The 27,040-nt window shown below is 39.5% G+C and overlaps 2 protein-coding genes across 3 annotated transcripts; one reads left to right on the top strand and one right to left on the bottom strand.

Annotated features, from left to right (window-relative positions):
• Window positions 1-304: 304 nt before the first annotated feature.
• LOC136251865 (beta-secretase 2-like) lies at window positions 305-14,105 on the bottom strand. Of its 2 annotated transcripts, XM_066044270.1 has the most exons (10): window positions 13,993-14,105; window positions 8,717-8,856; window positions 8,580-8,665; window positions 7,874-8,084; window positions 7,583-7,717; window positions 7,399-7,533; window positions 7,249-7,350; window positions 3,921-4,085; window positions 1,760-2,012; window positions 305-858 (listed from the first exon to the last, which is right to left on the bottom strand). In XM_066044270.1, the coding sequence occupies exons 2-10, from the start codon at window positions 8,849-8,851 to the stop codon at window positions 503-505; spliced, it is 1,578 nt and encodes a 525-aa protein (XP_065900342.1). In that variant the 5' UTR covers window positions 8,852-8,856; window positions 13,993-14,105; the 3' UTR covers window positions 305-502. The 2 variants fall into 2 exon arrangements, with proteins under 2 accessions (XP_065900342.1, XP_065900348.1); XM_066044276.1 differs by lacking the exon at window positions 13,993-14,105 and having other exon boundaries at window positions 8,717-8,877.
• LOC136251880 (N-acetylneuraminate lyase-like) lies at window positions 14,083-26,484 on the top strand. The gene is made up of 14 exons (XM_066044284.1): window positions 14,083-14,292; window positions 14,339-14,498; window positions 14,547-14,608; window positions 19,480-19,550; window positions 19,596-19,683; window positions 19,731-19,861; window positions 19,909-20,001; window positions 20,056-20,198; window positions 20,266-20,312; window positions 20,358-20,442; window positions 20,489-20,534; window positions 24,181-24,569; window positions 24,625-24,698; window positions 26,236-26,484. Exons 1-12 carry the CDS (start codon window positions 14,132-14,134, stop codon window positions 24,327-24,329), a joined length of 1,236 nt encoding a protein of 411 aa, XP_065900356.1. The 5' UTR covers window positions 14,083-14,131; the 3' UTR covers window positions 24,330-24,569; window positions 24,625-24,698; window positions 26,236-26,484.
• The last annotated feature ends 556 nt before the right edge of the window (window positions 26,485-27,040 follow it).

The following is a 27,040-nucleotide window of genomic DNA, read 5'->3' as shown; positions in this document are numbered from 1 at the left end:
ATATTAGCACTACTCTGTAACACCCTGCAAGTATCATCCCAACACCTTTAGGGTGGTATATTTAAACATATTAGCACTACTCTGTAACACCCTGCAAGTATCATCCCAACACCTTTAGGGTGGTATATTTAAACATATTAGCACTACTCTGTAACACCCTGCAAGTATCATCCCAACACCTTTAGGGTGGTATATTTAAACATATTAGCACTACTCTGTAACACCCTGCAAGTATCATCCCAACACCTTTAGGGTGGTATATTTAAACATGTAAGTGAATCCTTGCTATGATTACTCCCGAATATTTAACAGTGAATTATCATAAATGAATTTATTGGTCCACGCAATATAGCACAGTCGTTTATAAAACAACTTTAGAAATATAAAAAAGATTGGGAGTATACTGAATGGGTTATAGCAACATGACTGTTCAATATTATACAACGGTAATGTTACAAAATGGGAAAGGTCCACGCTGAACACTCAGCTACCAACTCAAAATTTAATGCACCATCAAGGAATTGCTTGTATCACGACGAGTTTCAGCAGCAATTGGTGTTGACTTCTTCACCTTCTTGCTTTCCACATAAGCTAAACTTTGTTTGGTAGGAGGACCGGCTTCTTCAGTTGGGCTTATTACAAAACTTTGATCGCTATGATTGTCATCATTAAAATCATCACGTAGTCGTTCCATTGACTCTGTATGGTGTACCCTCTTGTTATGGCGACAGTGTACTATGTACAACAATAGTATCAGGATTAGTAGAACCATGGACAGAGTTATAGCTGTTGTTAGGACGATCCCATAAATGCCTGGCTTGGTGCTTGATGATGTACTATAACTACAATCCACTGTATCTGTGAACAACAAATAGGTGATGGCTGTGTTGAGACAATAACTTGTAATGTTATAAGTCATATGTGACCGGATCCATGCAAGCCACTAAAAGCCAATGAATGAAATATTTCTGTATATTATTAAAATTTTTGTTATTTTAAAAACGTTTTGTTCTTAGCAAAGGAAGGGACTAACAATAACTTGGATATCATCTTATTTGCCTTCACAAAAGGAACTCGAAAATCTTTGTTTTGTTGCAGTAGACCCAAGGATATAAAAGTTATGGGTGTGTTTACGTCACTTCAAAACAATAGTAAGTTATCTTCACTAATTCACCTTTATATGCAGTGAAGAAAAATGATACAAGCTAAAACTAACCCAGTAACTGATTTCCTTATTCATGGCAAACACAACAGTACAAATTCCAACTCCGTATGCCTGTCTATTTTGCTCATTACTGACAAAGTACCTGTACTTTATTTCCCTGTACAAATTGATTTTTCTGTTGTTGCTACTTTGTAGAGCTGTAACTCCCAAAGTTATTGGCACATCAGGCTAGAACTTTGCTAGAGCATATAATTGGCTAAGTAGATAAGAAATAGGAATTCAATATTGCACGATTATGATCCAGCTGTTCATATACGATATCAACAGCACTGGATAATTTTCATTTGTACATGTAAGGGACATACCCCTTTCAAATTTAAGAAATTTGTTATTTCTAGCAGCCCAGGGGCCAGCTACATTGTCTTCCAGCTGTTTGACAACCGTAGAGCTCACCACAGGAAAAGGGTTTTACAATGTTCTCACAGCCACCTGTATTTCAACCAACACAATATGTACGGAACTACGACTAAAGTTTCATTGGATAATGTGTGTCCTTATTCAGAGAGGTTGTTGTTAAGACAGTTACTATAGTACCTCTCATTTCAGGCCCTATCAATTCTGGTTGACTACTGCTTGGACGATTATCTCGTAGCTCACAGGTAGTAGGAGCAAAACCAATCCTTAAGTTCTTCCGATCATAAATGACATCATAACCAGTCAACAGATCAGAGCCAAGAATAATACCGGTTGATCTGCTCTTAATCCCAAACACAAAAAAGTCACAATCATCTCCACATGGTAGATTGAAAGAATCATAATGTAAAGGTGCTACTTGTCTGAGGTACAACTGCAGAGAAGAAGTATGTAATATTACCAGTTAAACAATGTGCACTAAATAACCTTATATGGTGGACACTTTGAGACCAGATGAAATTTTAAAGAGAGGTACATGTCCTTTACATGGAGGGTCCTTTAAGAGAGGTTTCACTTTATTGGTATTTATTACCATGACAATAAAGCTCAAAGGTTGAGCAGCCATTGACATTACAGAACATCATCTAACACTTCCTACTATATTTGGTAATACACTACTAGTATATTAAAAATTGTTAATTTAAGAATGAAGTAGGGATGAAGTAGGGATGAAGTAGGGATGAAGTAGGGATGAAGTAGGGATGAAGTAGGGATGAAGTAGGGATGAAGTAGGGATCCAAGCGATAAAAAATAGTGAAACAAGAGATGAATGATGTCCCTACATTGGCATGTTATATCAATTAGTTTGTTCAATGCCAAAGAAGGGATTTTCTTACTGAGTTATGCTGTAATACCATCATCCATCTCTTGTTTCACTACTTTTTATTGTTCAGGCTGTTCCTTTTTCACACCCCTACTATTACTCTAGCTGTATTTATAATAAAAGGTGAAATATGAAATAATAACAGGCTGACTCGAGATACTCTAACACAGCAATCACCCTAATAGAACAGTCACACAACTTCGTAAATGAAAATTTAAAAATGAAGTGGGGATCCAAGCAAGATAAAAGGTGCAGAGGGCATACACCCGTAGGAATCCCAAAAAAGGCACATCCCACTGGTGAGTTTGTTATTGTGGCGCAAAAATTGTGGCTGTGCACTGCTTTGTTTAGCCTCCAGCCTGACTGACTGTGGTCTGCTTTGTTTAGCCTCCAGCCTGACTGACTGTGGTCTGAGGCAGACAAGTTTCGGTGATTGTTTAAGGGTGCTCTGTACAGTCCGCTTATATGGCTTCCCATGAAATTTAATTTGTTCTATAACTTACGAATGGTTTTAGCAAGTGTCCTGTACTTTTTTACTGGATATAAGCTAACACTAGTACACAGTTTAGTCCAAACCCAACTACTAAATTTGCTTTAGAACATGAGTTACAGTTTTTCCCTTTATACTAGAACTAGTCCTACAGTTTACGCACAAGAGCCTTGATACTTTTATGATACACTATGCTAAACAGCACAATCCATTGTGCGTTTTTATTTTTGTCTTTTAGCTTCTCATTCATCACATATTTATCTTTTGGGTTGACACTCCCAGAAATCCTTTTCTTTATTTCCATGTTGCTCATCATCTGAACTTGCTATTTAAAAATGGCAAACGCTCTTCTTTGGCAAAATTACTAAAGTAGCTTGTGTGAAAATTTCATGTCCATTGGATTAAAAATGATGGAGTAGTTCTAATTTAAGTGAGAGGGTGTAGAATAGCAAGATGCGTACGCTTGTTGCTATGGGATACCTAATTTATGGGTACTAAAATGTGTCAACATGTCACAGACTAATTAAGTGACCAAAATATTTATTTTAGTGCAAAACAGACTATGTCTTGGGAAGCTTTGTACGAACTGTACAGAGCACCCTTACAAATTCTATAACTGGCTGCCAGTAAGTTGGAGTAGTCCATGATATTAAATCACAGTAAAACAATAAGAAGTGTTATATCCCTACTGCTCATTTCCGTTATGGTATCTTGAGCACAATAGGGATATAACACTTCTTATTGTTTTACTGTGATTTAATATCGTGCACTACTCCAGTTTGTTTCAGTACTTTTTATCAAAGTGCTATGGTCCTTACTCTAGTTGAAAATTCCAATTTTTTGTGTACTTGTTTGGTGCTATATTTGGCAATATACTAATGGACAACAATTAGTTTTTCTACTACATTTGGTAATATACTAATGGACAATAAGTAGTATACACAAATAACAGGGATCACATGACTCACTTGTGGAGGAACTTTCACACCAAACTGCAGTGACTGGTTGTTATACAATGGGAAATATAAGATGATGTCAGGGAACATGTCATAAAGATCGTTATTTCCTATACGCCATGCCAACTGCTCATTGCCACTCCAAAAGCTGTCTGTCACGTTAAAGTCTGGATCTTCCTACAATACAAGCACAAAAAATACAAATGAAGCCATATAACAAATCCTAAACATTTAAAAGTACACAAATAGTTTACCTAACAGTAGCAGTCTGTGACAGAGGATAAAGATCATTTCATAAAGGCAAATTAAATATAAGTAAAAATCAAGAAATCAAGATCTAAACACCAAATCAAGATCTAAACATCAATTTAAAATGTTTATTGACATTTGATGAATTAAAAGTTGTCGACCTCACGTAATAGTGGTGATAGTTGTCAACCTCACGTAATAGTGGTGATAGTTGTCAACCTCACGCAATAGTGGTGATAGTTGTCAACCTCACGTAATAGTGGTGATAGTTGTCAACCTCACGCAATAGTGGTGATAGTTGTCAACCTCACGTAATAGTGGTGATAGTTGTCAACCTCACGTAATAGTGGTGATAGTTGTCAACCTCACGTAATAGTGGTGATAGTTGTCAACCTCACGTAATAGTGGTGATAGTTGTCAACCTCACGTAATAGTGGTGATAGTTGTCAACCTCACGTAATAGTGGTGATAGTTGTCAACCTCACGTAATAGTGGTGATAGTTGTCAACCTCACGTAATAGTGGTGATAGTTGTCAACCTCACGTAATAGTGGTGATAGTTGTCAACCTCACGTAATAGTGGTGATAGTTGTCAACCTCACGTAATAGTGGTGATAGTTGTCAACCTCACGTAATAGTGGTGATAGTTGTCAACCTCACGTAATAAGTGGTGATAGTTGTCAACCTCACGTAATAGTGGTGATAGTTGTCAACCTCACGTAATAGTGGTGATAGTTGTCACGGTGATAGTTGTCAACCTCACGTAATAGTGGTGATAGTTGTCACGGTGATAGTTGTCAACCTCACGTAATAGTGGTGATAGTTGGTACAAACATGAGGATTTTGTCTGACATGACAGCCCGAGGACCACATATCAGGCAAAAGCCACAATGCTCCATGTTACAGCTAATGTGTAACACTTCTGATCCGATTATGGCTCAGCAGATGGTACAATTGGCCATGATAACTTAAGAGATATCATGGAGAATTTCATATCATGGAGAATTAATATTTCAATCAGTACTACTGATGGCACTAAGGCCTAGACAGGTAAGCTTGCTAGTAGAAAGGTTATTTGTAGGGTGGACATTTTGTGTTGTCAGTGATGTGGGTGTGATCTGTATTCAAAAACATGCAGAAAAGCTTGCTACAGCACTAGTTTTCACCTTAGCTGAACATTTTACAATTTATAGGATAGCAAGGATAACAAAATGCTTTCTATCTGAGTAGTTTATTGTGATTGGTTTTCCTGACCAAATCCAAGTGATGCATACTGATCATGTGAGTATTAATCAATCCCTAAAATTGACTTTTCACTGCCCAGTTGTAGCCCAGGTAACTGCGCTATATTGTAAATGTAGCCCAGCTGGCTCCTTTGAGCTGAGGTGTGAAAGTTTTACATAATAAATTCCCTTTTGTCAAAATTTCCTGTTCTGATAACCTTTGTCAATTTCAAACCAGAAGGTTGTCAGGTTATTTAAGTTAGAGTTAAAGCACCGCCGTGTGTGTACGGAAAATACAGTATGAGGGGGTGTGTCGAGAGGCTAATACAGCATGAGGCGAAGCCGAGTGCTGTATTTGCCTCGAGATACCCCCCCGAGTACTGTATTTTTTGTACACACAAGCAAGGCGGTACTTTAATTAATTAAGTGTTATATTGTACTTCCTGGTCGCGTCTGGCTCGGAGCAATTTTCTCTAGTGCTCAAACCGCTGCGATTTTCGGTGATAAGGATATCAGTAAGTGTTTAACTATTCTATTTCTAGTCGTAGAACTAACTAATAGGATTAGTTTAGCGATTTACAATGTCACGCACATGATCAGTCGTGCTGTCTTAGTGGAGTCATGTTTAAAAAGCTTCGTGATCAGACGATCAGTAAGTGTTTATACAATCTATTCCTAGCCGTAGAACGAACTCGTAGGATTAGTTTGGCTGGTTTTAGCAATTTACAGTGTTGTTTACGTAACATTCCACAAATAAATTCTCCACATAACTGTACTGTATTTGCCCAATTAGCTGCATAACTGTACTGTATGACTCACACAGTACAGTTATGCAGTTGATTAGTACTGTATGGAGAATACGATACGCGGCATCGCTTTGATCCTCCCACGCAAAGTATAATATACTGGTTTGGAGAATAGTGTGTCTGTCCACACCCACTAGAGCTGTACCAATATGGGTTTTTGGCATGTACCGATATCTGATTTGGATACCACCAAAAGAAGCTGATAACTGATAGTCAATCCAATATTTGCATTACAAACAAGTCATAGATAATCTATGCAAAACATGTGGATATATTCATTGCTCACTCTATGCCTGTGGTGATAGCAGCTTCGTTTACTATTGTACAATCCAGACAATTAGGCACCCACAACATTTTTATGCATACTCCCATGAAGCCTTAAACAGATATTTCTGCATTACTCCACATTTTATGCGCTTTTGTGAAGGCTGGTACAGTAGGTTTCCTTGGATATCCTGTGACTGTTCTTTTATATTGCAAAGGTACTATATAACTGCTCTGATAAACTTTCCAGCAACAAACACTATAGAATCACGAGTACTTGTATGGCTTCTCGTAGCGTAGTGCTTGTTGTACAGTGAACAATAAGCCACTCCCACTAAACAGCCACATGGATAACGTAAAAAACCAATATTATAATCCACGTATATACAAACTATTGCTGTATAAATATCGATTGCGATATCGGTCCTCCTACTGTTCTGTACTGATACCGATATTGGTAAAAGATGCCATATCAGTGGCCGATATATTTTGGCCAATCTAATTATCGGTATAGCTCTAACACCCACATGAGCAAACAAGCATTGAGCTACAGAAAATTAAAGTTGTGTATGTACTGTGTAAGGGTTCTGTTATTGCGGTGTTTACTTGAGAAAGTGCTAACTGGGTAGCATGACATTAACTGGGTAGCATGACATTAACTTATTACACAGTGTTTTGTTGGCACAGCCAAAATCCTATTAAAACAATTACACAGAACTTGAGATACAAAAATAGTCTGTAAATACTGCTCAATCATGATCAACTAGCTAGTTCACATGTACACACTGCTATCACTCACCTTGCATTTCTCCTTCAATATCTTAACAATGGCATCAAACATGACCTCATTAATGTATATATCACTGGTACCACTGTCTACTATTGTAGAATCTCTGTTGAGCTGTTACCATAGCAACCATGTAACTATGACAATGTGGTCATCACTAACCTCACTACATTCTAATGGTAACATTGTCCCGGCAATTGAGATGTTGCTTAGCAACACATTGTAGAACTGTTCCTTGACAATCGGTGTATACATATAGTTGCCATGGTGATGACTATCATCAGTACCTCCTAATATCTGATGAACAAGGATGTTAATGTGATCACATGATTTATGCCACACCCACCAGTTCACCACCTGAGGGTACAACTGTATCACCAAACACATCCCGGGCTGGACACAGCTTCATTGAGAAGAGATCAGAAATGTTGTACTCTTGTTGTATTGCTGTATACACTGACTGTATCCCATTGGGACTAGGCTGTAAAGTGAAGGAGTTATTATCCACTTGACTTATCATTAGAAATTAAATTTGCACTTGATGACCACCTCATTACCCTCATCCTCATTAAAGCACTTAATATTGTACAAACTACACACAGACACACTACACACACACAGACAGACACACACGCACCTTCAACAGGCTATCATAACCTATTCCAAGTATTCCTTGCCAGTCAGTAATATCACTGAAGAAGTTCACAGATGTTTCAATTATTGCTACGGAGACGTTGTTCAAAGTAAGGCTGCCTAGCAACACCCTATCATATCCCATATATCCACTGAACTTTCCCTGGGAATATTCAATGGCGACTTTCTTACTTGCATTGTGGAACGTTCTGGACCTGTTGAAGTGTGTAACAGTGAATGATGTAGTGTGTGATGTAGTGTGTAACAGTGAATGATGTAGTGTGTGATGTAGTCTGTAACAGTGAATGATGTAGTGTGTGATGTAGTGTGTAACAGTGAATGATGTAGTGTGTGATGTAGTGTGTAACAGTGAATGATGTAGTGTGCAACAGTGTGTGTAACACTTACAGGTGTGGTGTATGACAGTGTGTAACAGTGACGGGTGTGGTGTGTGACAGTGTGTAACAGTGAATGATGTGTGTGCAACAGTGTGTGTAATACTTTCATGTGTGGTGTGTGACAGTGTATAAAAGTGATGGGTGTGGTGTGTGACAGTAAGGGTTGTAGTGTGTAACAGTGAGGGTTGTAATGTGTAACAGTGAGGGTTGTAGTGTGTAACGGTGAGGGGTGAAGTGTGTAACAGTGAGGGTTGTAGTGTGTAACAGTGAGGGGTGCAATGTCACAGCTTACACAATTAGAGATATACTTACTGTTTGGGGTTGAACTTGCGACCAGTAGTTTGTGTTGGCCCGGCAACCACTAAGTTGCTACTGCCAGTGTCTACTAACAGACGGAGCTGTAAAATGATTGGACAAATTAATATATATGACAATTATGTCATACTCACCAAAACAGGGGGAGTCCCTATGCTGACATCCAAGTAGAACCCTGTATCTGGGTCACCTCGTAATTCCAACCTTTCAAGGGAATTCCCCATGTTTACCATCACCAAGACAACAGCAAAGTAAACCAATACAAGCATCTCTCCTACATGAAGTGGACCACACAACTAGTAGGGAAACAAGGGAGGCCACCTACACTTGCAGATATGTGACTGGATCTGCAAAAACCTGACACAATCGCGCATTTTTCGAATTCCTGTTTATTAAATATTTATAAATTTATTTAGCCAAGTGTACCCTCTGGCAAAGTTTTAGCTTCATATGCCAATAACTTTGGGAGTTACAGCCCTACAAAGTAGCAACAACAGAAAAATCAATTTGTACAGCAAGTATAGGGAAAATACATTACAGGTGCCTACAAAATCAGTTGTAACTTGCCAACGAATGGCAATGTGTTCAATGCTTTATACTGATTTTAGGCTCGTGCAATTGTGGTGGGTTTTCACAGATCTGGTCACATATATTAGAGAACATTTAATCCCTAATTCAGTCTATTCCCAAGGGGATTAAAATATATTCACTATCAAACTTAAAATTCATAATTTTTCCTTATACTTGTTTGTTTACATTTTGCAACATTATCGTTCACACAAAGGAATGATCAATTACAAATGGAAACAGCGCAGACACTGAAATCATTTTAATAAAAAATATATGATGAATCTGACATTAGAACGGAAAGAATGGTGCATGGCTTATTGTTTATACCTGAACAAGTTCCCCAGATATCAAATACTGAAATAGCAAAGTGGCCACTACGTTTTATTTTCAGCTATGTTCAGCCCACTACACAGTGTTACACAGTGTTACATAGTGCTACAAAGAAACACTAGAAGGACCTCTGCAGTAAATCCAGTCATAATGAAAAACTTGGATGATTCCCATCAAATGTAGGGAAGCCATCATGTGGTGCTACCATGAATTGACACTTTTTGCTGTCAGCAAAGATGAATGGGACACAAAGGAGGACACTGGTAAGTCCATGAAGAATGCATTGTAGTACTGCAGTATGCCAAAAGGCACATGTCCAGCTGAAGCAACGTTGAACAGTGAAAAATCAAGCTCGTAGCCTTAGTTACGCTTGTCTGAAGACATCAGGCAATCACTCAGTAGAAAATTCTAATTTTAAAAAAATCCATAGCAACTTGAAGCATTTCGAGTTGATCTGAAAGCTTGTTTGGGCTTAGTTTTACCTAACCAATACCGTCTCATCGTTGTCAGGGAAAGTTGAGGCTAGTTTTTGGGTGTTTTTCCGCACACCCAAACCATTGTGGTCTACTATACAGTACTATCATACTATATGATGAGTTTGACAGGACATAAGTCATATTTGACAGGTCAAATAGCAAATATCACCTAAATATACCACTGTACGTTATAGCTAAAGCACTGCCGTGTGTGACTGAGATACTGATCTGATTATCAGTGGAACATAGTTTGTATAACCATCTTCTATCTATACACGAGAGAACTTCCTTTAGCCTATAATTATGTCTTCATATCAACAACACATTTCATATCAACAGCTTTGAATGCTAATTGCTTATCATGTCACACTGAAACAGGTAAATAAATGTCTAGTAATCGTGTTGTACTGCTTTAGCCATTTTACAAATCAGTTGATCAAGTAATGCCCAGTTGATCAAGTTGATCACGCCATATCAGGTACATGTCATCAGGTGTAATAATTCACAAGGGACTTCCTCACATTACACCTGAAATAACATTTCTGATGAAATAACATGATGGGATATCATTACTTGTTACTATAGTAACAAACACTAGGATAATAAGATTTCAGGAAGACCTGTTACCATCAGTGTATCACATTTCAGTACTGAATGTCTTCCATCATATAATGTGTCAAGGTTTAAAATATTACTGAATGAAGTGATGGGGGTATTTTGGCAGTGAATAACCATCAAAACATTCCATCACAGACAGACTTCCTTTAACAGAACCACTATACAGTGGATCCTTCCATATAAGGACTTCTATTGTCTGGGTACCTCCATTGTCTGGACAGCCATGTTTATTGATATTGACCATAATGAAGTTTTGTTCAGATGAAAGGACGAGCCTAAAGGTTATTGTTTACCTGTTTGGTGGCTTGTCTATTCTACTAATAGTAACTACCACTTGGTTGCTAGGTAATAATGCATTATACAGTCAGGGGAGTGACCATGAATGCTCTGTAGTGACTTCCCCCTCTACCCACTAAACTGCATAGCACTACCTGATATCAATAACAACACTACTTGTATTTGAGTTACAGTCACTATAATATGTTATTCTTAGTTATGGACATTTCTGAGATACAGACGGTAGTATGTACCAGACCACCCGGATAAGAGAAGTTCCACTGTAACAAGGACGATTTCTCAACCAAGGCCCAGAGGTGTGTATATGTGGCCAAATGCTTTTTAATTCCAAAGATTCTGCTACAGAGAAGTGTTCACTACTCATCAACTATCACTGTTACCATGGAAAATAATTTACTGTACTTGTAATGACGTGATTAACATTTTCAAATAAAACACATCAAGACGATAGGAATATTTCTGGTATGCAAATAGTTTGATATAACTGATCAAGTCTTTTCTTCCCACACACGACAGTTACTCATACAAAACAGACCCCCCCTCCCCCATACCATTAATATGTGATGATGTCATTGTTAATTGTACAGGTGATAGTGTGGTAGATATTTGACCTACTATTAACAACAGTTACCAATACAAGGTATATAACTCCATGAAGGAAAAACATCTTAGAGCACTCCAACAATAAACATAAAGTAGGGATTTTCCCACATTGCTACAATGCCAAACAGGGCACATTGCTAGTTGATCACACATTGCTAGTTGATCACACATTGCTAGTTGATCACACAGACATCAATGTGCTGTATAGACCCTGTATAGCGGGATTTAGTAGCGAGAAATTTTTTAACAAATGCTAAATTAAAATTTTGCATCAGTTTTAATTAGATGTCATAAATATTTATTGGGTGACTGAAATAAAATTACGCGAGGTGCTTAGTGTCAGAGTTGAACATGTCTATTATCAATTACTTATCAAAAGGGAAGGATCCGTTGTGCTGAACTTTCAGCATCTATCATAGCCTTCCCATGCAATCATTGTAACAAATCACAAAGTCGAGCTTGTACCATCACGATCTTCGGACAGACAGAAATAGAGCAATGTGTATGACGACAAACTACGAGGCCACAGCTGTTAGTTGATACTTGTTGCAGTGCACGCACGATACAAATTTTTGCAGAGTTGAAAATGGGCGAGGTTATAATTTAGCAGTTGTTCTTATTCGCTAAATTTTATGTCACTAATGTTTTAATTCGCAGCCTTTTGTGGACGCTACAAAAATTCGCTATACTGTACAGTAGAGCAACTTGAGTGTTACAAACTGTTGTAGTATAGCCACTTTTACGAGGTTTCAGTACACCAGAGGGGTTTGTCACTGGTATATTTGTGGTCCATACCTTGAGTTGTAAGAATGTAGTATCACCTAGCAACCAAATGGTAGTTATTGCTAGTACAATATAAACAAGACCAGCTCAGACTGGTTCACCTTTGTACTTTGAAAGGACATTGTTCTGCCTATGGTTCGGAAATGGCAGGAATTTGTCCATTGTCGTACCATTTTCATCAGCTTATAGCTACCATATTTCTTGTTTCACTACATTTTATTGTAGAAACTCTACTTCATTTTTCAATTAATAATTTTTATTTTTATTACACTAGTTTGTTGGTAGAGCATAACACGTGTTGCTGTGACTGTTGTATTAGAGTATCTCATCACCCAGTAGATTAAACTAGAGGGTGTAGTACAAAACCTTGTTTTCTATGAAGCTAGATCATTGAGGGGTGTGGTCTCAACACTGATCACTAGAGGTGTGGTGACATGTTCTGATCATTGAGGGGTGGTCTCAACACTGATCACTAGAGGTGTGGTGGTGACATGCTCTGATCATTGAGGGGTGTGGTCTCAACACTGATCACTAGAGGTGTGGTGACATGTTCTGATCATTGAGGGGTGTGGTCTCAACACTGATCACTAGAGGTGTGGTGGTGACATGCTCTGATCATTGAGGGGTGTGGTCTCAACACTGATCACTAGAGGTGTGGTGACATGTTCTGATCATTGAGGGGTGTGGTCTCAACACTGATCACTAGAGGTGTGGTGACAGCTCTGATCATTGAGGGGTGTGGTCTCAACACTGATCACTAGAGGTGTGGTGACATGTTCTGATCATTGAGGGGTGTGGTCTCAACACTGATCACTAGAGGTGTGGTGGTGACATGCTCTGATCATTAAGGGGTGTGGCCTATGGTGATCGTTTTACATCAGCTGCTATCAGCACCTCAGATAGTTTGGTGGCATCTAAACATACCTCTTACAGGGGAAGTGATGATAAAGAAATTTAATGCCTTGGTGTTGCTGGCATGAAGAAGACAATCATTCTTATATGAAGTACTATCCCACTAGGAACTTGTGAGAAGGGTAGGCCTGTATCTTTTAATTGAAGACAAAAGGAATAGTTCAGAATGCACATCCCACCTGTTGGTTTGTTGTTGTGGCGTAAAATGGTGACCGTGCACAGCTCTGCTGTCTTCTAGACTTGCAACTGTGGTCACTGAGGCAAACAAACTCAAGTTTTGGTGATGCATTCTTAAAATTCTACATCCAGTTGCCTGTTCTCTTGCTTTTTGATGTTAGATGGAGTAAGACTACTCTGTAAAGGTGATTTTCATCCTGTATGATTTTTCCATGACACAACATTTTAGCAGTATGTATCACTATAGGGGTGAACCCTACTAAACAAGTAAAGGGCTCAAGCTCGGGCTCAAGGAGCCTCATGATGTACGTGTACAATTTTACTACATACCAAAACTGACTATACTATAACACACAAATTAGACCAGCTACTGCCAATAGAATTCTTAAAATCGTTGAACGTGGGAGTATTAACGAGGTCCAGCATGAAGGGCAGGTCTAGTAGTACAAGGAGAATGCTTATCTTCACACTAAAGTATTAAGTGGTGAGGGAGGAATAGTCTACTATAACTTAATTGCTACATCATTGGAGGGTGATACTCGAGAGTGTCACCCTACACCACAGCTAGTCTACGGAATCGTGGGCTCTATTATCTATGTAGCCCGTCCCACAGTTCGTACACTATACAAGTATACAACACTCACCAGTCACCGATCGTCGTCAGTTGAACAGGACTAAGCTTCGCAAAATACCAGGAGAATACCGCAAATACAATTATAGGGGAAATAATTAAATCACGAGACCACCAAAATTAAATTACATTTTAAAGCGCGCATATTAGAGATGTCGAAGCGCAAGTCAATACGCAAGGAGCAGGACTCCACTCCTAGTAGCAAGAAGACCGCTAAACAATACGACGAATATGCAGATGTCACTAACGACGATCTACGCATGCGACTAAAAGAAGCGGGGGAGGACCCTGGACCTATTAACGATGGAAACAGGTTAATAATCGTAACCTGTGGCGTCACAACACGTCACACTGTATAGAGATCTTTATGTGAGGCTATTAATGAAGAAAGAAAGTGCTGCCACGCCCCTTAAGACTCTGGCCACTACCCGTATACTGACCGCTACACCTACCTCTTCCCAAAGCCCTACTAGCAGTAGCCTGATTGGACGAAGTGGAGGGGGGAGGGGCACTAAGAAGGTAGCCACACCCACTATAACTTGTACTGTTGCTATCACCTAGTTTCAGAACAAGACAACCGAGACCAAAGGATTGGTAGCTGCTGTGTATACTCCTTTTGGTGATGACGGGTGAGTGAGGATCATGTGATCTGTGGGATCATGTGATCTATAGAGTAATGGCAGTTTGTTTGTACACCAGGTAGTCCCCTATGGTACATATCCAAATGTGATACCTGAAATTGATGAGGTAAATGAGGGTATTTCCGGACACTCTTTGATAAAATCACTCTAACATCGTACTCACAATGAGTTAAGACAAACTCTAGGAATCGTTTTAAAGCCTATCTTATGGTGCATCTGCAGTACAAATTTCATTTCGATACAACCAACTGCTGAGGAGTTATGAGCTGAAATTTAACAGCGTGTAAAAATGCAACATGCGGCTAATTCTGGACACTTCAAATAACAAGCATGCAGCGCCTTCCACAGGTTACTAATCGTCTGTCGAAGTATGGAGACTAAAGTACCACTCATCTGTAGCTTATAAATCAAGTAGAAAGTTCATACCCTTTGGGAGAAAGCAACGGTGCGTATTTTTAAAAGTTTATGTAATTCAAAAATATTTTCTTTGTATTTCAACCGAACAGCTGCTGAAAAATCGACTGCCACTCCGTCTGTGCTGCATGGATTATTATGATTTTTGCTATGCAATTACCCGAGGGTATGGTCTTTCTGTAAATCTTTGAAAATTGAAAATATGAGCTTGGGTTGCCTAACATTTTTAAAATTTTTGAACAAAACTACCTGTGATTGCATTACAAATATGTGTTAAACTTCAAGGTGGAATAATGGATTCACTTCAATTTTGGTTTGTAGATAAGCCATAGGACGCTGCATTAGCACACCAAATTATAGGCCCAGGGATTCTACCATTGTTGAGAACGGTCTAAGTGTCCGGAATTAGCTGCAGTTAACTTACTTTATTACGAACCGATATGTAAACTTACCAATATATTATAAGCTTCAAATTTACCAATACTGATATATTTTAAGTGTTGAGTTGCATCCAAACATAAAAGGGTTCAGTATGGACGCTACATTAATGTAAAAACATAATGAAGAAAAGCTAAAAAGGTATTGATTGCCAAAACGTTTTTGTAGAAAGGAAAGAAAGTGAAAGACTAGTGAAGGAAGGTCTGAGCAACTTGCCACTTTCAAACAGCAATTTTAGCTTCCCCACAAGATCAAGTATACAGAAAGCTGAGCAATTGTAGTACTTGTTGAAATATCTGATTGGTGCACTGTAATTACAAAGACCTATTGTCACATTAACAAAATAGTGTACTAGTGTTTGTGTATGTTTTGACGATGTATGACCAACCTTTCTGACATCTCACCTAATGGCCACTGACCATACTGTAACTAATATAGTACAATACCCCCTTGATTATCCAACCTCCTCCGTACCAAGACATGTTTAGTCAAACAGTTTGGACTATCAAAAGCTTATTCACTATTCTATATACAGAGCCAGGTAACCAAGTGTTAGGATAATCACTGTATAGGAGGGCTTACTTGTTTAATCCACCCTAAGGCTCTGACAAACCAGTTTTACAGAGTTGTGAGAAAGTGTGTGACTTTGACAGCCATGCAAAACACAGCTATTTGCCACCCAGTGATCCACCACTCAGGCACTAGAGTGTTGTGTAGGCAAATCCTCTTGGGGCAGGGCTAGCAACCCACAGGAGGTCTCACGAAGAGAGGTCGCTGAACTCAAAGTTCTGTGACAGTTGCTTCCCCAGGTACCCATTGATGTTACAGCTGGGTGGGCTGTTTCCCGGCCACCAGAAGAATGTAAACAAAGTTTCTTGCTCAAGGAAACAACAACAGCACCTATTTGGCATAACTGGGAATCGGACTTGGAACCTTTTAATTACTAGGCCGACTTGGTGGGTGACATCAAAGTAATGCAGACAGACAGATGGACAGACAACTTTAGATGCTGAATCTTAACACACTGCCTGTCACTCCATACAACTATGACATCATCTATAAGATAGGACCAGAAATATCATTTATTTTGTGCTAATAAATTGTTGTGAGAAGGAAGGTTGCATCATAGATATACTACTCCTAATAGGGATTGGAAACGTCATCACATTCCAGAAATAGGCTTGTTTTGAATGTTACGGGTGGTTTCTGTAATTTATATCATATACTAATTTAATTGTCCCCTAATGAAGTTTAAAGGTTTGTGAAAGTGATGTAGAACCTAAGTGCAAAGTGTGCTACCATCTTACTACAGTACCGCTACCATCTTACTACAGTACCCAGGGGCGGATCCAGAGTCTGGAAAGAGGGGGGGGGCACCTTGCTGAAAAAAAGTTGAAGAACAAAAAAAAAAAAAAAGGTCACAACAATAATAGCTAGTTATCCTTTACCGAATATATTATATCACGTATGTTATGTAAAATAAAATCCTATTTATAGCTTCCTAAGTAAGCTACACTTCCCATGAACATTGTGACTGCTTTATTAGAGTGATTGGTGATTGACTGCTCTATTAGAGTATCTCGATCTTATATACATTTTTTTAAGGGAGGGGGGGCACGTGCCCCCTGTGTGCCCCCCCCCTGGTACCGCTACCATCTTACTACAGTACCGCTACCATCTTATTACAGTACCACTACCATCTTACTGCAGTACCGCTACCATCTTACTACAGTACCGCTACCATCTTACTACAGTACCGCTACCATCTTACTACAGTACCGCTACCATCTTACTACAGTACCGCTACATCTTACTACAGTACCGCTACCATCTTACTACAGTACCGCTACCATCTTACTGCAGTACCGCTACCATCTTACTACAGTACCGCTACCATCTTACTACAGTACCGCTACCATCTTACTACAGTACCGCTACCATCTTACTACAGTACCGCTACCATCTTACTACAGTACCGCTACCATCTTACTACAGTACCGCTACCATCTTACTACAGTACCGCTACCATCTTACTACAGTACCGCTACCATCTTACTGCAGTACCGCTACCATCTTACTACAGTACCGCTACCATCTTACTGCAGTATCGCTACCATCTTACTGCAGTACCGCTACCATCTTACTACAGTACCGCTACCATCTTACTACAGTACCGCTACCATCTTACTGCACTACCGCTACCATCTTACTACAGTACCGCTACCATCTTACTGCAGTATCGCTACCATCTTACTACAGTACCGCTACCATCTTACTACAGTACCGCTACCATCTTACTACAGTACCGCTACATCTTACTACAGTACCGCTACCATCTTACTGCAGTACTGCTACATCTTATTACAGTATCGCTACCATCTTACTACAGTACCGCTACCATCTTACTGCAGTACCGCTACCATCTTACTACAGTACCGCTACCATCTTATTACAGTATCGCTACCATCTTACTACAGTATCGCTACCATCTTACTGCAGTACCGCTACCATCTTACTACAGTACCGCTACATCTTACTACAGTACCGCTACCATCTTACCACAGTACCGCTACCATCTTACTACAGTACCGCTACATCTTATTACAGTACCGCTACCATCTTACTCCAGTACCGCTACCATCTTACTACAGTACCGCTACCATCTTACTACAGTACCGCTACCATCTTACTACAGTACCGCTACCATCTTACTACAGTACCGCTACCATCTTACTACAGTACCGCTACCATCTTACTACAGTACCGCTACCATCTTACTGCAGTACTGCTACCATCTTACTGCAGTACCGCTACATCACACTTGCTTGAGCAAGTCAATTGTGAGTGATCGAAAATTTGCTAATTAAAGGGGCGTGGTGCTCATTCGCTTGCGAGTATTTATCCCCTATCTCGCACGGTGAATACTTGCGAGCGAAACAAGTGCCACACCCTTGAAATCAGCGATCGCTCGCAATCAACTTGCTTGACCGAGTGCTACGTTACATTTGAGTGGTACCGTAGCTTTGTTCTACAGCTTTGGCATTAGATTAAAACTTGAAAGACAAACGGTTACAGTAGACAGCAGCTGTGCAGAGTTAGGAGAACAGAAACAGGAGGGTACAACAACACCTAGCCAAGTTGTAACCAAGGAAATATGCAGTGTTTAAACTAGAGGTGTGGCTTACAAACCATACTGTTCAATTTTAATGACCAAAGGGTTCTAAAAAGCCACTTATCGTTGATACCAGAAGGCAGGGCCGCCCACAGGGGGGGCAACTGGGGCATTTTGCCCCGGGCCCCAGGAGGCCCCATGAAGGGCCCCCTGAATACCTGTTTAAAAGATCGATATACGCTAATAGAGCAGTCAGATCTAAATACTCTAATAGAGCAGTCACAGTATTCTTCAGAGGAGCAGAGTAGCAAGCTTATAGATAAGGAGATATGGTTGGTGATGGGTATTTTTTATTTTTTTGGTCTTCACCTTACAACTTGGGTGAAGGGCCCCACTTTAACTCTTTGCCCTGGGCCCCTTAATTTCTCTGGGTGGCCCTGCCAGAAGGTGTAACAGCTGCTACAGGAACAGAAACATACCTTGGTGTAGAAGTGATACTGAAACACACCTTGGTGTAGAAGTGATACTGAAACACACCTTGGTGTAGAAGCGATACCGAAACAGCACGATATGACAAGTTTCTTCTGTGGGAAAGGCCAGTCAGTGACTTCCACCAAAGCAACTTGTATCGCTCAACCTTAGAGAATGTTCACATTCTACTAAACCTACACTGATAGTCTACAGTAAAGAGAAATGTTAGTCTTTTCATGCTCTTCAAAGCGGTAGCAAGTGAAACGTGCCTCTTATCTAACCAGTGACATCAATTGTACAGGTAGTATACTAGTAGGGCACGTGACGCCGTTTCCAATCCCTATTAAGAGTCATATATCTATGGTTGCATCACGACCATCAATTGTGTAGTGTTACCAAACCTTCATGTTGTGTTGTTTACTAGAGAGCTTAAGTTGTCTGTATTACCAAAGTATGTCAACCATCTCCTAGCAACTGGTGTACACCATGTGTTTGGTGAGTGTGTTACCATAGTAACTGTTACTATAATTACACTCCCAGTCAATGGAACTACTGGAGAGGGGCTTTCCCTTACCATAGAGGAGCGTAAACAAGTTGCTGTGGAATGGGTACAGGTTGCTAAGGGCCGGTCAGTCACATGATGTAATAGTTGTTACTATGGTTACACACTTTCAGGCTAACAATAATAGTTCATGTTGGTTGTGAGAATCTGAAGAGCTCATGTGACCTAGCAATGCATGCTGAAGCCATAGGAGCTAATGCTATAGCTGTGATGCCACCATCATTCTTCAAGCCTCCTAATATGGGTAGGGATGTTATCATAATGGTGATGTCATTGTGTTACTATTAATAGATTCACTGATACAATATGTAAGGATTGTAGCAGGGGCTGCCCCCAATACCTCGCTATATTATTATCATCTGCCTTCTTGGACTGGAGTGGACTGTAAGTGATGTTATGGTGACACCATTGGTGTGATGTCATATGACATCACTACAGTTCCAATGGAGCAGTTGTTAGATGCTCAGAGTCTCATTCCAACCCTTAAGGGGATCAAATATTCCACACAAGACCTCAGCCAGTTCAGCAGGTGTCTCACTCATTCTGGAGGGAAAATGCAACTCTTCTATGGCTGTGATCAGGTTTGTGCGTATGTGTGTAATGTGCCTGTATAAATATGTGTATGTCTGTACATTCACATTACAATAGCAACTCTTGGGAGCATTAGCTATGGGAGGAGATGCAGCTATCGGCAGGTGGGTGTGTCACATAACCATGGTAACTATCATACACGCCCACAGCACATACAACTATGCTGGCAAGCTATACAATCGTCTGATTGGTGCAATGAACAAAGGAGACCTTATAACTGCCCAGCTGGAACAGGTATTGTGTTACCATGGTGATGTGTTTATTTGTAGTGTTGTTATAGAGACGAGCTCAGTCGATGGTGTGCATTATATTGAAATATGGACATGGTAAGTGATGTAGGAGAGTGAAGTCTTGTTCAGTTGTTTCTATTGACTAATAGCATTACACCATACTGGAGTGTTTAGAGTATCTTGATCAGTACACCATACTGGAGTGTTTAGAGTATCTTGATCAGTACACCATACTGGAGTGTTTAGAGTATCTTGATCAGTACACCATACTGGAGTGTTTAGAGTATCTTGATCAACAGTGTTGGGCAAGTTACTTTTTAAAGTAACTAGTTACATATTACATATTACTTGCAACTCAACTATTTAGTTACAGTTACATATTACCCATAAAATAAAGTAACTATAACAATATTACATATTATATTACTTTGTGTCCACAGCCCTAGGCTGTCATGTGTGAAACTACCACCTTATCATGTGACATGATTGCGTTGTTGGGTGATGTGAAAATCTTGGTTATAAGTGTAAGAAGCTGGTGAATAAGCTTCATTCAGTACTTCGTTTTGGCTAGGCGTTACTCAGAAGTTAACTAACGAGATTAGCAACTTTGTTACTTGTAGTAATAATATTATGTAATATTAGACTCGTTACAGTAACTATATTACTTAGGTAACGCGTTACATTTGTAAGTAAAGTAAATCGAGTTATATTACCCATTTTTCTAGCGTATTTCGTTATATTACTTAGTTACCACAAAAGTAATAATATTACGTAACGCGTTACTCCCAACACTGTTGATCAATACACCATACTGGAGTGTTAGAGTATCTTGATCAGTACACCATACTGGAGTGTTAGAGTATCTTGATCAGTACACCATACTGGAGTGTTGGAGTATCTTGATCAATACACCATACTGGAGTGTTAGAGTATCTTATCAGTACACCATACTGGAGTGTTAGAGTATCTTGATCAATACACCATACTGGAGTGTTAGAGTATCTTGATCAATACACCATACTGGAGTGTTGGAGTATCTTGATCAATACACTAGATCATGTTCAGATTGTTCAGATATTTGACGCTTCCTGTTTTCAACTTGCTACAAGCTATATATTTATCAAATACTCTAATAGAACAGTCACTGCTCTTTTCCACTGTCTCTTTTACCTGCCTCATGGTAACTCTGTCACTATACAAATTTGCTCCTGTTGCCAGACTTGTATTGCTTCAGTCATCAGCTTTTTGTGTATACAGAAACTTGGCACATGGTCACCATTTTACACCACCAAAACAACAGACTTACTGGTGGGATGTACTTTTTGTGGTTCTGACTGGTGTCTGCCTCCTGCATTTTACCATTTCTTTTACCAATTAAATGATCATCGTCTTCTTGCCAGGGAACCATATTAATTTTCTGTATTGACACTTAAGACGCATAATATTATTTAGATATTATTTGAGGCACTTAACGGATTGGTAGCAGCTAGGCTGGGATTATAAAATGATTACAATGGACCATGGTCCCTTAAACATGCCACCACCATCAGTGTTGAGGCCACGCCCCTGGTAAATAGGGTACCAAACATAGCGGTAGTCACAATGACACATGTATTTTATTGCCTTAGCAATGAGTTAATAAAGAGTGGTATGCGTAATATGCTTTGATGTTTGGAAGATAATGAGCTCAAGGCTTAACGTCTTGAAAACCCACCCACATTACAGATAACAGCCATCCACAAGGAAGCTAACCCATCTAGGTGTCCCCATTAGTTTATGAGAGGACAAAACAGATATAAAACACTTACTAAACCACATGTGCTCTGAACAGACTTTTCTGTGACATCTCTGGATTTGTCCATTCCTTGTAACAAACGTAGCTACAATGTTAGACTCTAATCAAATTGTTTTAAGCATGAGGAATACAGTGGTTACACTTGTACTGGCTTGGGTGACTGATCACCTGCTACAGGTTAATAGATCTAGACTTGAAGAGCATAGTAAATCAATGGTAGAAAAATAAGATTTGCAATGCTTAAGGTGTTTTCAGCTAGCAAGTCTCTAACCACTAAGAGCCTACTAGCTGTTTGCCATCATTATCCACTCTAGCCTCATCTTCAAACTGTAACAGTTTCTGTACACCTGCTTTGTTGTGATGTTATAGGCACTTCACACATTTCACTATAGTACTGCTCTCAGCTCCATTTCTAACTTTACTCAGGAAGCAGTGATAAGGTGTGAGCTCAAGCTCTTCACATGTTCAGTCTTCTGACATACAATCCCACAATCACTACCCATATGTGACAGCTGCATCATAAACAAACGCATGTGACACACATACCGTTCGGGCTACCGTAACGAAACAAAGATTTTCAACTTTCCATCATGAGCTGGCGAATAAGAAGGTGTATAGTTTTAATCGATTTGAGTCTTCCATCTTTGAGTAATGGCCTGATAAAAACTTGCATATTTTATTCTTTGTAGCATGTGTAATTTTACGAATTATTTTGTTTGAAAGAAAAACTATTAATTAGTTACAAATAGCGACACACATAAGAGAATGTACAGCTGTTACTTAAAGATTAGCAGTGAAGTGATTCAGTCAAATGAATTGATCCTACCCTCTGCACACACAATGTCAATAGCTGCAGATCCTTTGAATTTCGTTTCTCTCAATACGCATGCTTGTCGGGAGCGTAGGGAGGGAGGGGGGGGGGGGGTTCCAAGGGATCCAGGAACTCCCCCTATAAAATTTAGGCGTCTGCAAGCAGGACCCTAGCACACCATTTAGTGTGGCCAAAATGAGTGAGTAATATAGTGTAATGGCACAGCACAATAATTCAAAAAGCTTGCATTTATCTCTCAAGGAAGGATTTACAGAGGTAACATGAGCCCTCTTCAAAACTTGTTAAGATTGATACACTCTAATAGAGCAGTCAGATATATACTCTAATAGAACATTCATGTAAATATCCATAATGAAGTTTTTCTGACATTCTAACATTAAATACAAAACTGAGCATGACCTTATACTGCTGTAATTTGATGTGCAGTGTTTAAAGATATAGAACTCTAGACTCTCCAGTAATTTATTACTTGTGTTATGTAATATGAATCCATGCCATGCATGTTTGTAGTTATGTTTGATTGTAAGTCATTCCATATGTATCAGTGGATTTATGGTTCCTATACCAGTGAGATATAACCATCACTTACAGATTACTATATGTGTCTCTATGTGTTATACTGTCTGTTTCCACTAGGTAGATTTATCTAGTACTAGCTTCACCCCAGGGGCACTTGTATGCATTATAATTAATATTTGTACCTTTTGCATAAAATATAGCAATTTGGCCCATTAAAATATTGAAAGTCTCTCAGTGGCTTGGAGCTGTGCCTCCAGACCCCTACTTCTGGTAAATCAATATGTTGGAACCCCCTTCAAAATATCCTGACTACACCCCTGCTTGTGCCGGTGAACAAGTTGGGTTTTTGCTGAGACGGTCACAGTTAAGATGGTCCCTTTCTAAGTCAGTTAGGAACCTCGGGTTGGGTTCTTATAAGTAGTGAAACAATAGGCTACATGAGGTCTACTTGGCATATAACAATGTCCTACTTGCTACAATGCCAGGTAAGGATTTTCCCTCATAGCTCTTTTTTTTATCACTGGAACCCTACTTCATTTAAATTATTATACATATCTCTAGTAGTAGTCATGGTAACAGTGATGTCATCATTACAGGTAATGCCATATCAGCAGGTAAACACATCATGAACTTATTAGGAGTTGATGTGGGGCCTCCCCGTCTACCTGTCTTACCAATTGGTGATGAGGACATGAAATTATTAGAAGCACATTTGAAGGATATTGGGTTCTTCACATGGAACTAACTCATGTATTATATTGTGTGATAGTGTCTTGCAATAGATGTTAAAATTGTGTAGTGAAAACGCGCACTTTAGTTCAGTCGTATTTTAGCGCGTATTGTATTAAAGGTAGTGCCTGCGCACAGATGGCGCAAGTACTCCACTTGTTGCGGAGCGCAACGCAAAGCTGGTCGCTGTTGGGAGGTCGTGTGATGACCACACGCAGGTATTCGCTGGGCAGATCAACTAAAGAGTCCTTCATGTGTGAGTAGTGTGGTGTATAGCTGCACGTGATTACATCGTTCCCGCCCCTTTTAAGACACGGACGTGATAGTCAAGCGAGGTCTGGATACTATCCGGATATGTGTGGTACCTACCAAGACTAGTAACAAGGTATGTGGAGTTCCTTCTTGTTGCCTCCACCCCATTCACTATGTGATCAGCACAGGGGATAAGCCCCTGTGCTGAAGTGATGGTCGGCTATATGAGATTGGTGTAGTTTTCGATGTCATCAAACATCACGTGATCTCAGTTCAACATCTCAGTAAAATAATATTAACCATACAAGTTGTCCACCTTTTCCATATTTGGTGGCTATGAAAAATGGTCCAGTATAGTTTAGGCAGGCAAAATTCACAGTTTATCACCAAAAAGAATTGAGGACTATGAGAACTTTGCTTAGCCACTGACTATAGTACATTAACTGACATAGTAACTAGTGTATTGCTAACCGTGTAATGGCTGCTTGGCACCCTCAGTGATGAGAGTTTTCAGTCTTAACTGAAGCCATATGCACACTATTTGTTCATACACACACTGCTGTAGGACGAATGCTTTATTACTTCACAACTCAGCTGTATCTGAATTTATAGAGCAGTATTTCCCCCAAATACGCACTAATACACACACCCCTAAAATGTCTCATAAAAACCACCATAGCAACAATAAAACCCTAACAGTAGAAATTATAAAAAAGCAACTTCCAAACCTGATTTTTAGTCTGACCTCAGTTGCAAAGCTAACTGACTTGTATGACCACTGTATTATGTCACAACGGGGGCTTATGAGCCACCGAAGGAGCTTGAAACTTACACTGCCTGCCAGGTGCCATCACAATCCAAAGTAGAGGTTTTCCCCAATAAGAGTTATACCAATACTAGAGTTAGGCCATATGGGTCACCAATATCTGATATTGATGTCACTGAAAGAAGCCATATAGTTGATTTCATGATTTGATATTTACATTACAAATTAAAGTGTATTCACCTATTATAACACTTACTGTACAATAACACCTACAGGGTGTGTGGAGTATATAATTTCATGGATCTAATATCACATAGCACCTTGAGAAAACCTGAGAGTAAAAGTCATCGATGCTCCTTCCTTACATTCCTATTAAAGCAGCACTCGTTAATAATCAAGCGTCACTACCACAGGATTACTTACTTCAAGTACCTGTGGCCGGCAGACAAGCTCGTGATGGTTTGTTTCATCATGACACGAGGGACCAGGTGTTGTTTGAGGGATTGGTTATTATTTTCAATTAGTTAGTGAATATGCCCATCAAGACACCCACCTTCTTTGTCACACTGCAAAGTTCCCAGTCTAACAATTGCAGTGCTAGTGTTGAGGTGAGGTAAGCTATAACTCAAACAAGATTAAATTTTACACACAAAATTATAGTCTATTGGAGTATGTAGAAGTAAGGGTTGAAATTAAGGCTCCGGATTTAGTTTGTCTGTGTAGTCACTTTGTTACTACTATATTGTGTGAACGATTAGTTTTGCCATATATGGTATACAGTTTGCCCGTACTATATTTGAGGTGTTAACAACAAATGTGACCAACTGCGTTGCCTAGTAACTACCATTTCCCAAGTGATGTTGGGGATTTCTCTTAATTTGTGTTTTTGTCATGGTTACCATAGGTGAAGCCACATATGTATGGTGTTACCAAGGGCCTGAGGGTGATTGCTCATGACAACAATGATCCGATAGACACACTGGACAACCTGTACATAGAGAAGATAGTTCAAGCATACAGTCCATTCCTGACACACCCTGAGGCAAGACCAGAAACTAGCATTTGTATAGCTGCATTTCTTGAGACCTTATTAGGACATTTGTATAATAAACGTGTACACATTTATTATTATATGAGAGATCTGTAACAACCAGCGTCTGGTTGGGTAGGGTGAACCTGGTAGAGTGATCATGAAAAGTATTAGTGTTGAAGAACCACACATCTTTGGGATCTTGGAAATGATACACGCCAGTATTGATATACGGATAAGTTATTCGATAATATCCGGTTAGTCAAGTTTCGATGGTCGAATACAATAATGGGCAAGGTTGGTCATCCATGCTACTAGTAGTGATAATAACGACCCGTTGTTTAGGTTAAGATTCACTACACGCTGTCTAGCGCGCCTAGTACTGTAGTGAAGACGATACAAGCTAACGTAGCTACGCTGGGCTTTATTCAGAGGGGATTACCCGGTCAGCCTGATGGGTGAGAAATCAGTCACGTAATGTACATCACATTGGTGGGATACTGCAGGTACACTGTGGAGATAATGGAGTCACGTGATGGTGTCCCACTGGAGGACATGTCAGCCCCACCCCCCGATGTGGTGTACGTGATTGGCTCTGTTCAGCAATGATTTGATTGGCTCTGTTCAGCAATGATTTGATTGGCTACAATAATACATACATGATTTAAGAGATATTTTG

The sequence above is a fragment of the Dysidea avara genome, chromosome 1 (assembly GCF_963678975.1).
Source record: "Dysidea avara chromosome 1, odDysAvar1.4, whole genome shotgun sequence".
Classification (NCBI taxonomy): domain Eukaryota; kingdom Metazoa; phylum Porifera; class Demospongiae; order Dictyoceratida; family Dysideidae; genus Dysidea; species Dysidea avara.
Note: the sequence above shows the minus strand (reverse complement) of the source record. Positions and strands in the feature narration are given on the sequence as shown.